This window comes from Xiphias gladius, chromosome 23 (genome assembly GCF_016859285.1).
Source record: "Xiphias gladius isolate SHS-SW01 ecotype Sanya breed wild chromosome 23, ASM1685928v1, whole genome shotgun sequence".
Taxonomy (NCBI): domain Eukaryota; kingdom Metazoa; phylum Chordata; class Actinopteri; order Istiophoriformes; family Xiphiidae; genus Xiphias; species Xiphias gladius.
Window position 1 is genome coordinate 12716136 of NC_053422.1, and position 16377 is coordinate 12732512.

Below are 16377 nucleotides of genomic sequence, written 5' to 3' on the forward strand. Positions count from 1 at the left end.
TCACTACACCCACTACACTCCTTGCATACCTTTTTTAAATGGAAGCAACGCAGCTCCTCCATCCTTTTCTCATTGGGTCAAAGATGTTATGTATTTTTTAAAGCTAGAAAAAATTAAATGCACACTCAAAGGGTCGTCACAAACCTTTGTTACGATATGGAAGCCCGTATTGGATTTTTATGACTCTCTACAGAAAACCCTTGTTAAAGAGTAGAGAGGACCCCATACGTGTCCTAATACAGCAGTGAGCAAACAATTTTTTTGATTATCTTATTGTATTTTTTCCCTCCCTCACCTAGATGTATTCTATACATAATTCAATGGGTTTGGGTTTGGGTTTGGGTTCGGGTTTGGGTTTGGGTGGATGGGTGGGTGGTAGGGATGGTAATGGTGATTTCAATTTGACTGACTCTTTGTATTTAGGGGATGAGTAGGTGGTTTTGTATCTTCTGCTTTTTTGGGATAAAACATATATTTACAAAAAATATATTTACAAAAACAATATATGAATACTTCTTTCACCTCTGTTCAATTCATAATTATGTAAAACAGAGAAAAGCAGCAAACCCTTAGCTTTGATGAGCTGGAATCAGTTAATATGTGGCAGTTAATGTTGTTTGTTAATTATCTTAAAGGATTTAACCCTGGTTCTCTTGTATTTTGTTTTATTTCAGCTGCAGGTATATTCCAAACAGCTGTTAACTTTATTATTATGCATTTGTCTCCGGTATTGCATTGCATATCATAGGAGTATCAGGTTCTTTTGCATCATTTCTTTCTCATAGAATATACTTTGAAGTTCCCTCCAATAGCTGTTGTGCTAATGGTGGGTGCTATGATGAATGTTTTAGACGTCTGTCTGTTAAATTTGGCTTGCTGCCAGACTAGGTAGGTGTGAGCTTTAAGGCATACTGTAGCTGCCGCCACATCAGGGGTAATGAGGTGAGATGGATTGTAACCAAGTACTCAGCCAAGCAAAACAAAGCCATATGTGCATCTAAAGGTGCCTCCTTTTGGACTGTTTGGGATGTCATTGTTGTCAGGGAAATGTGTTGTTTGCGTTTCTCTCTCTCTGCTCCCGCGCTCCATCAAGCAAACACTGCGTGTAGCAAACAGTAAATAAATAGCAGTCGGCAGTTGCTCTACTTTAGGCAGAGGCCCCAGCCCTTTAATCTTAGCCAACCCCTCATCCTTAGTTTTTTTTTCCTCGTCTCTGAGTAACAACCCTTGACAGAGGAAGTGTAGAGAGACAGTATGCCTGTTGGCTGAGGGGGAAAATTTAAACAAACGAGAGAAATAAAAGAAGGAATGGAAGACAAAAAAGGGAAACTGACAGCTTTGGTACAGTAGAATAATTACAGGCTAGAGTGAAATTAGCACAGGCCAATGGAGGGTAAGTATAGAGATCACCGGAGAGAGCGGCAAAAGAAGAAAGAATATAGGAGAGCGGCTCATGCACTTTCCTTCAGGAGCAGGTTATGAAACTCAGTGGGAGCTGAGGGAAATGCTGAGCATTGTATCTGGAGCTTAACAGGTGTAACAAATTCTAGGAGGTAGTCATTTGCCGAGGCTGCTGCTTATGCAGTCGCTGCTTTTATTATAATAGAAATATGAGATGTGTGTGTTTGAAATGTAGAGTGAGCGAGGTAGACGGAGATGAAAGAAAGAGGGTAGTCAAGAGTTGGATGCTGCCTACTACACTCTGTGGTTTTTCCTTAAAAGTCTCTCTGAACTGGAGAGAAATTCCCCACTGAAACTTTAAATGAATTTATTTTTGTGACTGAGTGTGTACATTAGTCTTAATACATCCTGTATATACAGCCTGTAAATCAAGCATAAAGCAGTGAGAATAAGCGCTTGCATTTTGACAAATAGCCTCAATTTCAATTAATAGGACCATTAAAGCTCAGAGGAGAGGCTGATGGGTGCATTCACAGCCCCTGTGCGCAAAGAGCCAGTTCACTCTGAAAAGCATCACACACACTAACTACAACTCTTGACATGCACACCCCTTCACATGAAGACATCTCTCTCTTTCAGCATTAAAGGCAGACAAGACGACAGCACACTCAAGGATTACAGCGAGAGGATCCGGGCTGATGGGGCCGCTGGCTTAATTGTGATAAATGACAGCCTTTCGTCAGTTTGCCACTCTGTGAAACAAAGAGCTTGCTTTTCTGTCTTGAATATGTGGGGAGCTTCCATTTACTTCACCAGTTCAGTACGAGAAAAACATGAAATTTTCTGTGACGGCAGAATGAGAGTTGATCGAGTTTAATATAGTGGAGGTTTTGCAAGTATCAGGCAGTTATTCGTCCTTAAGGCCTCTTTGGACTACTCCTGTTTTTTCCCTATGTGAGGGTGACAGTCTGCCAATAACACGCCTGCATAACAGCCAATGAACTGTCAATGCTAGGCGACTATGAAACATTTTATTAGTTTGCACTCTTGTCCTGGAGGTGTAGCTGACAGAGGCTATGGAATTACTTCACAGTATACACTTGGCATATGTCCCAGTTCCACACGGTACACACATTGTGTACGCCTCTTGACAATCCAGAGGCTCGTAGCTCCATGAGGAAACAAGGCACTTGACTGTACTGTACATCCTCTACACCTGCTGCTCTGACCCATAAGCCCACGACACCCAAATACTGCAACACCCACATCCCAACAAATTTGTGAATCCGTATTTCATATGGGATTAAAAAGTTAACTAATCTAAAGTGAAAAACGGGATTGGATGGTGGGACAGGCAGCTGTGAGACAAGTACAGATGGTAAAAGACAGCAAAAGATGAGTTTTGAATGTGTTTTCAAACTGTAAAGGGATAACTTACAGTGGTATTCTGTCTGTGTAAACAGTGTAGTAAAATAGACCTGTAGTTTGTGCTACAATAGGATTAAGATAATGCAAAATGTTTATTGCCCATCTTTCAGCCCTACCGTTAAAAGATCTCATTTATGGAAACAATATCTTTCATAAACAGTTGGTATTTTGAGTTACGCACATTTTGTTGTGGTAAAATTTCCATTGGATGGTTTTAACAGCAACAGTTGTTCTGAAATATTTATGAAGATGTCATATGCATCTCTAAAATCTTGACTAAAATGGATCAGCGAGTTAACTGATGTTTGCATTTAAATCAAATAAAAGCTGAGTCTGCAGGTTTTCACTCCACCAAACACCACAGTGACTGATTCCTTCTGATTAACATTTTCCGCCGGACAAGAGTAACTAATAAATAAAATTTGTCAGTGTTACCTTTGGTTGGAATGAAAATCTGGCAACATAATTTGTTGTGCACAACCTTGGTTCGGGGGCCCTCAAAGAGGTCGCAAGATAAATATGGTCATGAGATTATGAAAAACAACTGGATATGAGGCAAAAAAAATCCATATGCTACACAAATTGTTTATTTTTTTTCTGATTCTTCTGTATCCTTTGAATTTTTATATTATGAAAAACTAGATCATTTCACATCTTCAAGCCTCTAAAATGTATTCAAAGAAGAAAAATCTAATAAGGGAACATCACTTGGGGTCACAGGAAGACTTAGATTTAAAGGGTCACACGCCAAAGAGGTTGGGAACCACTGGATTAGACTCTACATTGGAATACTGGAGCACAGTGTAGAGTGAGCTTTACTGCTAGATGGCTTTTAAATCATGCCCCTTTGGTACTGAAGGAAAAAATAAATCATCCCTCCTCTGTATTAAAAATTTCTCTGTTAAATTTCCCTGTAAAGTGTGAAAATGTACACTGAAAGGTAAAAGTGGATTTTTTTTTTTTTTTTTTTGACATCTAATGACAGAAGGGTGTTGATGTAATTTTTCCCACACACCATATTAACTGAAATCAAATTTAAAAAATAAGTGAATCACAGAGGAGTGTTCCTCACTCCTATGCAGATTCAGTATATGGAGTGGCATCAGATTTTTAGCAAAAAAGAGCAACTCAAACTACAGCTTCGAAATGGTGTGTGAAGGACAGAATTCAGCAGAGTGTGGCAGTTGTGCCCCGAGTAAACAAGAACAAACACTTCTTGACTTCATCTTACATTTCTGGAATATTCTATACACTCTGATAGATGTGCTCACAGTGTTCAATTTAAAAATACACTCCCACAAATCACAGCAATGCATTTTGAGTTATTCCTAGCACAACGAAATGTGCAGAAAACCGATCTTGCCAAATGCATTTCCACAGCTCTGCATCATACCCATTGCTGTTGTACTGAAATTCAATACAAGTTATCTGTTTGGATGTGATACTGGCATGGCTGGTCCAAGTTTTGAGTGTGGGTGTGTGTACATGCGTTTGTGCATGCGTGCATTTTCAGACTGAGTGAGTGTCTTTAGAGTTCATGGGAGATGAAAGAGGGTCCTAAGGGCGTCTCTGCGGGCTCCAGGCTGACATGGGAGAGAGTGTGGCTTTGGGAGCAAGACAGTGTGTGATAATGAGAGGGAGGAGATTTCCCCCGGGCCTGGCCCTCTCCCTGCTCTGAGCTCTGGCTCGGCAGGGTCGAGTCTCCTGGTTCTGCTCCAGCGACAATCCCAGCTCCCGCAGCAGCGCGCTCCTGCTTGTGTCTCTCCCAGGCTGAGCTCAGCTTCACAGCCAGAGCCAGCAGGTTCTTCCCCAGGAACACAGTTGAAACACAGGGGTCCCTGTACCAGAGCATGCCTGTGCCCCTCAGGGCCAGGGTGAAGATGTTGATAGTGACCAAGCTGAGCCAAGGGTACAAAGCCTCCTTACGGGGCCCCCGCTGTCCCGGCAGACCGGTTGCCCCCAGCTCTGTGAGGGCCACACACGGCAGCAGCAGCAGGAGCGCATAGCAATAAAAGAAGACCAGGCCCTCGGCCCAGATGGGCAGGTTCTGCTCAACGACCCCTCCAGGCCCCACTGCAGCCCCTCCTTGGACTTCCCACAGCCCCGCCTGCAGGTCAAGCACATCCAGCAGGTCCACAACCACCCACAGCAGCCGGCCCCGCACCTCCTGCTTCCTGCGCTGAGGGGTCATGTGGTCAGCTCCCGTCAGGATTAGGAACAGGGAGGGCAGGCAGATGGAGAGCAGCAGCGTCAGGGTCTTCCTGGCCAGCGGGTCTGGCGGCCGGCGTTCCTGCCTGTAGTTGTGGCAAACGAAGAAGAGCTTGAGCTGGAGCAGGGACAGGAACAGGAACCAGAGGGCATTGGCAAAACCACGACGTGGCGACCGCACCTCTGACACCACACCGGCAGACACGAAGCGCAGCGCGAGCAGGAAGCCGACATCTCCTAGCAACACCACCGCACACTGCCAGACACTAGGTCCCGGAAGACCATTAGCCCCCAGCATGCTCTGCTCCAGCAGGTAGAGGTCCACCACTGCCATCGTGCTCACCGTGACCAGGGTTGATACGCACACCTGGGGCGTGGGCACCATGCCTGTAAGAGACACAAAATCTGTAACATCAACACAATTCAAACTCTGCACGCATCGCTTCACGCGCTGCCATCTGTCCCCAGTAAAACTGACAAATTTGCAAGATAAGACCACCCTTGTTTTTTTTCCCTATACTAATTCAAAACCAAAAGTGAACTAGTTTGATGCTTGTTGCTATGGTTAGAGACACTGGCTGCTGAGTGAGCAGTGAGCGCCCTTCATCTTTGGCCAGAGCCACATCTATCCTGGCTGCTCAAGCTGAGAAGCCTGTTAAATTGTTTTTGTTAACTCTGAGGCTCTTTGAATTAAATAGTCTTCATTTTCCATAAACGTCCCAACATTGCTTCTTTTTGATTCTGAGAGTTCCCCAAGTTCTCTGCTGTTACTTTTTTTCTGTTCATTGTTGTTGTTTCTTCTCTTTTTGTACTCAGCATATTCATTATTAATTGTGTTCAGGCGCAGTTAGGTGCCCTGTCAAAGCCTTTTCTTTGCCTCTATAGTCTGCCATGTTTATTCTCATACTGTGCTGCAGCCTTTAATCATCGCAAATTCCCCTCTCATTTAGATGAATATTGATAACTTGCTATTTGTTTCGAGACGTGTTTTACTCATTTTTGTGTTCATACACTGTATAACAGGGTGAGTGCATGCAGGCAATGCTAATTTGGCTGAATATTGGGTATCTTTTTTTTTTTTTTTTTTTTTTTTTTTACAGCTCATATCTCATCCACGGACAGAAAAAAAACCTGAACATTGGTCTCAGCATGAAAAATGATAATTGAATTTACAGTGTGATCGAACCAACATCTCTTTGTGGTATTTAACTGAAGCACAGCACAGGCCGCAAGACTGTCTGTCTGTTATCTGTTCAGCACCACTCGGGGGGTGTCAACCCTTCAACTGGATTGATGATGTTATAATATAAAATCATTACAAGCTCAGATGTGTTGGAACAGCAACAGTTGAGCGTGATCAAGCGAGAGATTGTCAGCATGATTACGGCCTCTGAGAAAAGTGTGCCAGTGAAAAATGTGTATTGATATCTTGCTGACGGAAGACACATCACTTCCCTCACTGTAAGACTAACAGGAGATCTGCCATCTCCTCGGTGCTGTCTGAAGCGTTGAAAATGGCTGAGGAACTCTGCTGGTTTTTAAAAAAAAAAGGGGTTTTGAGATTGCATGTGTATGTGTGTGTGGAAAAGGAGAATGAGCGCAAGACAGCAAGTGAAAGATTGATAGGCCTTTTGGCTGTCTATGTGCCTAATAAAGTATAACTGTATGATGGTAATAGTTCATAAATAAGCTCAGGGGGAGAGGGCGTGAAAGTGATGAAGAGGAAAAGACTCGAATGCAGATAGAAAGTGACTTCCACCCACTTATAGAAAGACATGCATTTTAGGAGCTAGCCTGGACTGTAGGAATCCAAATCCATCCATCACCGCGGGTATTGAAATATCAGAGACATTAGGGTTTGCTCTGAAATAGATGAATCAAAGAGATGAGGAAATGAACGATCTCGACTGATTAATCTGCTCGGAGGCATGGTGGGAGGACAGGCGTGGATCATGCCAGCCTTCGTAATATCTGATTGTCCATGAAGCCTTTTGTCTCACCACACACTGCAACTTGATCATCATTCCCTGAAAAATTGAATGAATTTCACCAAGCTGCAGACTGAGAGGATATTGGAATTTAAATTCAGTTTTTCCTTCTCGGGGTACAAACCCACTCTGCAGGGAGGAAGGGGATGAAGAAGTTTGCAGCCCCTGTTGCAGCTAGCTTTTTCTCAAGGAGGGCGTGCCTCTTAAGTTATTCCACCTGCGCCTTAAATTTCACCCTGGAAAATCTCCCTGTCAGCCTGTGTTTGTCTTTTGATTCCCTGTCCGCGCTGTATAATTTATTCTGGTCTGAGTGAGGGACCGGGTTGACAGCCCATGTGTCCACTCAGCTCATCAATAATGACAAAATTCATCATTCCCCTGTCTGGGGAGTGACACTGCTTTTAGACAAGGTTAGGCAACCTATGTAATAGTGTGCAGGTGAAAGATTTGTTCATTTTTATTTTATTTTTTTTACCCTGGTGTACTATTTTGCAATGAACCCCCCCCCAAAAAAAAAATTCCACCTCTTCTCTTTATCATGACACTAGCACATGCACCCCAAGCAATCGTTGAAAAAAATCTCCCCAGTTCTGTGCAACACAAGCTTACACTGACAGAGATAAAGCAAGGGGTGGGGTTTGCCACTTGCATTTGCTTTCTATTACTACAGGGTGATTTCCAGGTGGACAGAGGTCCATGTAGATCGGAGACTGATTTGTCTACACCCAGTTCATCCCCATGAACACACCTCACAGAGCCGCAAATTCCATCAAAAACGTTATCCGTCACAAGTTATCACAGATGGCACTGCTGAATCAAGGGCATCGGGACAACATCTCTCCCATTATGTGCAAACTAATTAATTAATAGAGAAGCAGGCAGAGTGCAATCCCTGATAATGCGCCGCTGAATAAATCCCCTTCCCAGACTTAAAGACACATGACTACAACATCTGTTGATTTATCAGGTGGCAGCCCAGGTGTTGACCGAGGATCTTGTCTCAATTTTTTACGGAGTTATCACGTTTGTTTTTCCTTGAAATGTGGTTATGCGCTGCTCTTGTGCGATGTCTTGCATCCTCTGGCAATTTAACAATCTATCACACCGCTCCTCTGCAACACCTGTTTCATAACTGCCCTATTAACAGCAGGTATCGTGGGTTTTATCCGTGCATGGCTGGTTGTAAAGTGAAGCCTTAGTTACCCGAACCATTCGTCTTGCACTTGGGCTCGATCCTCCCGGGCTTGATTTACAGCAAGTAATTTGTTTATTTCTCCAAGTAGAAGCGCCGTCGGTGACCAATAAAGTCTCTTTTTATTGTCGTGGATGAGCCGGGCTCGGTGATAAAGTCTTAGTCTTACAGTCCGGGGTTTTGAATACAGTCAGGCTCCGGGAGAAGGCGCATCGTGAGACAGTAAGAGGGGAAAGTCATCGCCACTGCCACACCAAGCAGACCCGAGTTTTTAGGAACAAAAAAAAAAAAACGGCTCATACTTATCAACATCTCCTCCTCCGTGCAGATCTGGCATGGCAGATATATCCGTCCCTCGGCTGGCTCCGTGGTTCTTGAAGAGGCTCAGTCCGGATCTGTCCCCTCCCGCAGTGCCGGGGTCTGCCGTTGTCGGTTTATCTTTTGACACAGCAGCGGGGGCAGAGAGCCGTGCAGGGCTGCAGCTGCTGCTGCTGCTGCTGCCGCTGCCGCTGCTGCCGCTGCTGCTGCTGCTACGGCCGCTGCTCGGCTGTGCGGAGCAGCCGCGAAGTCGGTCAGAAGTGGAGCAAAGGCGGCGGAGGCGACGCGGAGATCGCAGACCGATCCAACCGAGAAGATGGCTCGTAAGAGAGGGGAGGCAGAGCGGCGCGACGGCGAGAGGAGGAAGAGGAGCGACTCGGCTCACGCTGCTCGAGTTTGGTTGTGGTGTTAATTTGTAAGCAGGCTACGTGCTCCACTCCACACCTCCCACCCTCCCTAGCTCTCTCTTCCTCTCTTCCACCGTCAACTGTGGAAGTTTAGCTGGAAGAAGATGCTATGAATATTTCAGAGCACCCAGTTACAGTTTGCAAATTGGTTATGGTCCTCTCTTCCACCGTCAACTGTGGAAGTTTAGCTGGAAGAAGATGCTATGAATATTTCAGAGCACCCAGTTACAGTTTGCAAATTGGTTATGGTAATCATGATGATGCCACTTGCAGAGGATTAGTTGTATTGTTTGGGAGCAGGCAGATACCTTATTTACCATTCCGCGCTTGAAATAAGAGCGGGTGAAGTGGAGCAAAAGATGCTTGTAGCGTAGACACATTTAGAGCTCAGAAGGCAGATGTTACAACTTTAATTAGTCCGCCTTTTGTCTACTTACTGTCTTAGTCACACAAGGAAATCATCCCTCTGTTGTAGATTAACTCATTACAGCCAGTTTACTGCATACTTAAACAGAAGGATTGGGAATTTCTGAGACAGATCTGGTCGGAAATGAATCTTGAGGAAACTGTTTTTTAGAAAAGAGCTGGCAGCTTTCCTCACTCAAGAATTCAATTTCTGTTCCTTTGTCAGCCACAGATATAGTTTTGAGGAATTTCACAGCACCACCTTGTCCTCAAGGTCCTGCTCCTTCAAGTGAATCTGTGGGCATTCCAGTCCGCACCTTTAGCAAAGGCTCAATGTCCTCAACTCCCTCGTATCTACGGCTCTCGCTGTGCCGGGTTCATTTTAGAGTGAGAGGTTTAATCAGATGGGTGAGAAAGGGGATGGAGAGTCATCTTTCTTGTCAGATTCAGCTCTGCGCTCCGCTGGCTTCCAAGAGAAGAGAGATTTTCCATTTTCCTCACTTAAACTTGGGTTTTTTTGTTTTTTTTGTTCTTCATCCCCCCTCTCCTCATGTTCATCCCATTCTCTCCTCCTTCCTGCTACTATCCCCCCCTTTTTTTTTTTTGTTCCCTGTGGGTGTGGTTGAAGGTCACTCTGCACACTGGCTCACTTTTAGAGTGGAGAGAGAGGGGGAGTGATGCAGGAAATAGGACAGGGGGAACAGTGACAATAGCAGAGGAGGGCGAGGGGCAGCCAGGCAGGCGGGCTGTCCACAGTACTGTGCAGTCATCACTTTTTGCTTCATACATGATTTGGGGAAGTTTGGAAGGACACACGGGGTTACAGACTGTCCAAGAATGCTAAAGGCGTCAACACTAAGCCGTGCTCCACATCAGACCCGAGGCTGACCTCCACAAACATGGCAAACATGGAAGACTCAATCCCTCCATCTTCCTCCCTTTGTTCCTTACTCTGTGTCATCTCAGAGTGTGAGACATGAATTAAAAGATTATTTCACTGATTTAGCATTGAACTATTATAACATTGTCTGACTCATGATGGACAACAAAAAAAAGGTCAAAATAAATGCAGCAGAACCAGAAATATCGTCTTTTTTATTCTATGCAGTTTTCTTTGTTGTCATAACCTGGGGCCTTCATTACCCACAATACAACTCAACCGCGGACAGCTGGGTCATAGATTTGGGTGTGTTATGCTAGTGGAGGCTAACGTAGGCTCGAGTCACTAGCCTCAAGCAGACATTAGGAGCAGACTACAGAGGTCTGGTAAGATCACTTCTTTCTAACTCCACCCCCCCAGGATTTTTTTTTTTTTCATTCACAAACTTGTCCTCAGACCCAACCGACGCCTGAGGTGACATCACACAAGGCAATTTATCAGATTTTGTGCAGCTCCCTCTTGAGCCATGAAAGGCTTTATACAATTTTATTTCACAGTAGTACTCTCTACCACCTGTACGCTGACTTTCATGTGTTGAGTCAGTGGAGTACCCCTCTAAATAGCACCTTTTAGTGTGCAAAATTCACTGCTATTTCTCTGAACGCTCCACAAACACAACACAAGCTTTGTTAAAACATTGCTACCAGTTGTTGGAGTCTGACTTTGTTCCAGCTCCTGATTCACTTTTGTTGTTTGTCTCTCCTCCACTTGTCAGTGTATCTTGTGATTTTTCAGTCATCGCCAGCGTGGAGCCTCGGCTGCCTGCAGTTCAGGCTCCTGTGTTTTTGTTGCAGCCTTCACACGTGATTAATCATGTGAAGTGGCAAAAAGCACAACACTGTCAAGACTGTGAGGGGGGCCTAATGGACTTGAAAATGGGATGTTTTGTCGCGATACTATCCATTTTGTTCCACCATTGCCTGCATGGTTGCTTGCTGCTCACCATGCCCTCAAATAGCAAATTCTTTTTTTGGTGCCAGGTACAAAAAATGAAGCCTATGTCTATTTTAGGCAAAGATCCAGTCAGCAGAAACACTGCAGAGAAGTTTTAGCTTGTTTTGGTTGTTCTAAAGATGAGCCCCTGAATTTGGTTCGCTCCGTCAGTTTTGCACTCATGCTCGTTTGAACAGGGCTCCTCAGTTCTTTTATGCAGGGCTATACATTGGCCTCAGCACACTTCACTGGAGACCGGGGGTGAAAATCGTTTTCATTTTCCACTTTTAAGACTAATTCACTGATTCCAGGGTGGAAAATCAAGTAAAATGCATGTCCAGCGTGAACTGAATTTATTTTACTGTGTTTGGCTGCATCTGTTAGACCTAAACTGACCTGCTGTTCAGCCTCTCGCTCTCAGTTACCCCCTCTACAGCCGAGGGGTTCAACATGAAACCTAATCAGCTGTATGACACTACAGTGGGGCTGAACGTGATAAAATGCCAACACCGGAGCAGATTAAATGAACAAGGTAATGAGGGTAATGAATGAGAGTGTTTCACAGTGAAGAGTTTAATTAACCTCGCCTCCTGCCAGCCTCTCTCCGCTGTAACACCTTTGTCACTGTATCGCAACCCTCCTCCGTGTCGGCCACCCGGGGCAATTCATCCAGTGGCCTTGTTTGCCAGGGGCAATTAATTCTGCCTTGTGCCCCAAGGCCTTCCTCGTGCGTCTGTGTCCTTTTATCTCCATGTTTGCCATGCTTCCGTAAGCACAGTACTTCTTTTGACCTATTCTCCCTCTCTTTCTCATCTCCTCCCTCCTCCTCCTCCTCCTCTCCCTTTCTCTTCCTCTCTCTCTCATTTGTTTTTTTTTTTCTTTTCTTGTTCTCTCAGATGCAAAAACACCTGCGACCACACATAGTGAACACTTCCTCACCGTCAGCAGTCCCTGGCAGCTTAATATGCACACACATCCACTCCTCATCTGATGGTCTTGTCAGATTGAAATGAGGCCAAAGTATTCATACGTAAACATACACACACGCTTACCCATATTCATGAGGACCTCCTGCGGCCCTCTCATTACTTGTCTCCTCTCCCGTTGATCAACTTTGTCAAACAAACCCACTCTCATTGTTCAGATATTGACCACAATCACTGGCTAAATTCTGACAACTTTAATACACCTCTTTCCCATCCTTGTCTCTCCTCCCCTCCTCACACACACACGCTAGCGCACGCACACACTTACGCACACACGCACGCACACACACACGCCATCCTGGCACACCAGTGCTACATCTTGTTAAAAAGAGTTAGTGAAGCTGAAAGGCCAATCACATTAGCACGGAGGGAGTGTCAAAAAAGACTACAGAGAATATGGTGGAAGGGTCAAATCAAATGGACATTTCTCAGATTTTAATTGCAAATGCCTAATTGCTCCCATAATTATGAGTAATAAGAATCTGCCACGCTGATCTAGAATGGATCATATAGCAATTACTCACTGCTGTCGCTGTTGGATTTGACGGCAAGAAATATCTTCTTAGATTAGCGTTTAATCCCGGTGCCCAGGATCTCAGAAGTCTTTGAAGATGTGCAGCTGAATGTCCTCGTCCACAGCCGGCGTGGAAGGCCCCGCCTTGGGTGATGGGCTGCAGCCATTTTATACTGGAGAGCACCCGGCTCTAATCAGTCATGGTGGAAGAGAGAGGATTTACCCAGCAGCTTGGACTCGAGGATGATTAGATGCTCAGATGCAGTGAGCGGCGTCAGTGATTTGGCCAAGGCATGAATGTTACTGTTGTAGTTCTCTCTCTCTCTCTGATAAATGTCATGAGAAGTTGGAAGGAGCAAACCTTGAACCTTGCTTTCATGGCACACCAGCCTTTTGCCACATTGAAAGGCTGCGATTGCAATTACCAACCCAGTCCAATCTCTGCAATCACTGCAGTTAAACAATTACATAGCCCAAGGCCAAAATAAAACTTGCTCACGTTGTCATCTTCAGAGGCTGAGATGCCAAGACTCTTGTGGAGCAGCTTAATTAAAATATTATTACCTGTCTGTGGTTCATATTTAATTGTTTGTGGAGCTCAGAGCAAATTGTCTGCTTTCCCCACATGGGGTATATCACTGGTTCTCAGGGCAGTCCATTCTCTGATTTGCTACTTTCTAGCCTTTTTTTCATGTTTGTTCAAGCCCTTTTAGCATTGAAGGACTGTCTGGTAAAGAAACGCCATGTGAAATCTTTTCCTCTGTCTATCTTTAGCACAGTTGCTCCTCTGTCTGCATAATGTTTCAATGTTTGTGCTTAAGCACATTTTAGAAGCATCAGGCATTATCTCTGGCTGGTCAGCGAGGCCCTTTCATAGCATTGTGTGCCATGAAAGGGTCGTCTGAGTCAGTGGGAGAGATCATTATCCGACATTGACTGAACAGAAGGACAAGAACAGGAGCTGAATGTGTGAGGCAGGGCCCAAGGGTTTGCTTTGACTCATACCCAACATCATAGCTTTTATATTAATCCATATTTAATTAGACTTTCCTTCAGTGCTCCTTCCCCACTTGTTTACCCTCACTATGTTGTTTTATGGGAGGCGGAGGGAGGGAAGGGCACTGGTAGAAGCTAGTGAAGCTAAACATGGCATTACTATTAATAAGCACGAGTGGGGAGGGAAGGTAGAGCCTATCGAGGGCTCTGGGGACGTAACTGCGTTTCATTCATTAGTGGGATATTTTAATTCAAATAACACCAATCAGCTCTGAAACAATAACCTTCCTCAACTCATGTGATGTGTTGAAATTTCAATCAGTTTGTTATTATTGTGTGACCGGATGCTCAGAAATACCAGTGAGTAATGAGCAGTGTTTTAAACACTAATGAAGTGATAGGGTTGTGTAGTTTGAGCGACTGATTGGCATTCATCAGGTGCTTTTGAAGCCTCTAGTGGAGAGGATGTTCAGAGAACTTTCTGCTCTATTTAGTTCAAATAAACGTCTCCCCCGTTGTGTCATTGGAAAATGTCTCGGGATGACTGACTTTTCATCAGATCCATTATTAGAATCTGAGGGCTCGGCAAGGCTCAGCTCTGTTGTGGAGCAATAGAGGTTCACGAGTCCATTAAGCTGTATAAAATCCTTTTTTTCTTCCCCTCATTTCTGAAATGAACATTTCAATCAGTGTGTTGCCTTTGGGAAGGATGGTGGGTGAAGGTCAGTTAAAATTTCAGCAGTAATAATTAGATTCTTTATTAGTTTGTGCCACTAAATTCAGCTCCAAAGAGGAATGGTGCAAAGGAGCAGCGTTGGCTGGGTGTTGACTTAATGTCACCCATCCATTTTGCTTTCGCTCTGGTTGGCCTCGCAGGAGCTGGAAAATGGGAGGCTCATTCATCACTGGGTTTCTCTGGCTCTGGGCACCAACATGTATTCAGTCATAGCTCGAATGACAGACACGCACACACGCGTGTACACACACGCGCGCACACACACACACACACACACACACAAACACAAAACAACTCTGTCTGGAACAACAGAGCGCTGCACACAAACATGCACACACAGGGATGCATTGCAGTGTGAATTTAAAAAGAATAACTAGTATGAAGTGTAAAAATGACTTCACCAAAATATAGCACATACCAGTCACATATACACAGTGGCATGAAAAAGTTTGGGCACCCCTGGTCAAATTTTCTGTTACTGTGAATAGTGAGTAAAAGAAGACCTGATTTCCCAATGGCATAAAGTTAAAGATGACACATTTGTTTAATATTTTAAGCAAAATTACTTTTTTATTTCCATCTTTTACAGTTTCAAAATAACAAAAAACGAAAAGGGCCCGAAACAAAAGTTTGGGCACCCTGAATGGTCAGTACTTACCAACACCCCCTTTGCCAAGTATTAGTAGCAGGAGGATTTTCAGTCATTCTTCCTTGCAAAAGGCTTCTAGTTCTGTGAGTTTCTTGGGTCTTCTTGCATGCACTGCTCTTTTGAGGACTATCCACAGATTTTCAATGATGACCATGGCAGAACCTTCAGTTTGTGCCTCTTGACGTAGTCCATTGTGGATTTTGAGGTGAGATCATTATCCTGTTGTAGAGGCCCTGTAGAATAATCTCCTCAATTATTTCTTCTTTCTGCCAGTGAAATGCTCATCATGCTACTGGCTGCAACACAAGCCCAAAGCACAATCAATCCAGCCCCCTGCTTAACAGTTGGAGAGGTGTTCTTTACATGAAATTCTGCACCTTTTTTTTCTCAAAACTTACCTTTTGTTCATTGTGGCCAAAGAGTATTTTTGCACTTCATCAGTCCACAGGACCTGTTTCCAAAATGCATCAGGCTTGTTTAGATGTTCCTTTGCAAACTTCTGACACTGAATTTTGTGGTGAGGATGCAGGAAAGGTTTTCTTCTTATGACTCTTCCATGAAACCGGTGTTTTGATTTACCTTTTCGAGCGATCCTAGGAGCAGTTCTTTCTGAAAGCTTTTCTTGGTCTCTCAGACCTCAACTTGACCTCCACTGTTCCTGCCTCAAATCAGGAGTTGTGTCCTTCTTAATTACATTACGAACTGAGGAATGATGCTTTGTGGGCATCACTTACTTTTGACTTTTTTTCAGAGTCCTAGGCAGCTGCTTAGAGGAGCTCATGGCTGCTGATTGTTGGGACAAGGTTTGAGGAGTCAGAGTATTTATAAAGTAGAAATTTGCATCATTTGCCTTTCCTAAAAATGACTGTGAACAAGCCATAGCTCTAAGTAGCTAATTAAGGACTTAGACAAAGTCTCAGATCTTAGAAGTTATCTGAGATGGGTTTTCAGATAAAAGTTCTTTTGGGTGCCCAAACTCTTGGATGGCACTGCTTTCCTTTTTTTCACTCTAAACTTGTACAAAACAAAAATAATACACTAATCTTGCTTAAAATGTTAAAAGACAATGTTTCACCTTTAACTTTATGCCTTTTGGAGATCAGTTCGTCTTCTACTCACTTTACTATTCACAGTAAAAGAAATTTTGAACAGGGGTGCCCAAATTTTTTCATGTCACTGATATACCACCACACACCAACTCCCTGAACCACTCGTGTGTGTGAATATAGTTAGACCTCTCAGAAGCTTAGATTGACTGACAGAAGCTCAGGCATCT

At 44.1% G+C, this 16377-nt stretch overlaps 2 protein-coding genes across 3 annotated transcripts in view; one reads left to right on the forward strand and one right to left on the reverse strand.

Annotated features, from left to right (window-relative positions):
• Positions 1 to 16377, forward strand: part of mrpl11 (mitochondrial ribosomal protein L11) — a 49978-nt gene that overhangs the window by 24899 nt on the left and 8702 nt on the right. The gene's annotated exons all lie outside the window — the stretch shown is intronic.
• Positions 3947 to 5422, reverse strand: tmem265 (transmembrane protein 265). The gene has a single exon (XM_040120821.1). The coding sequence runs from the start codon at positions 5420 to 5422 to the stop codon at positions 4358 to 4360; it is 1065 nt and encodes a 354-aa protein (XP_039976755.1). The 3' UTR covers positions 3947 to 4357.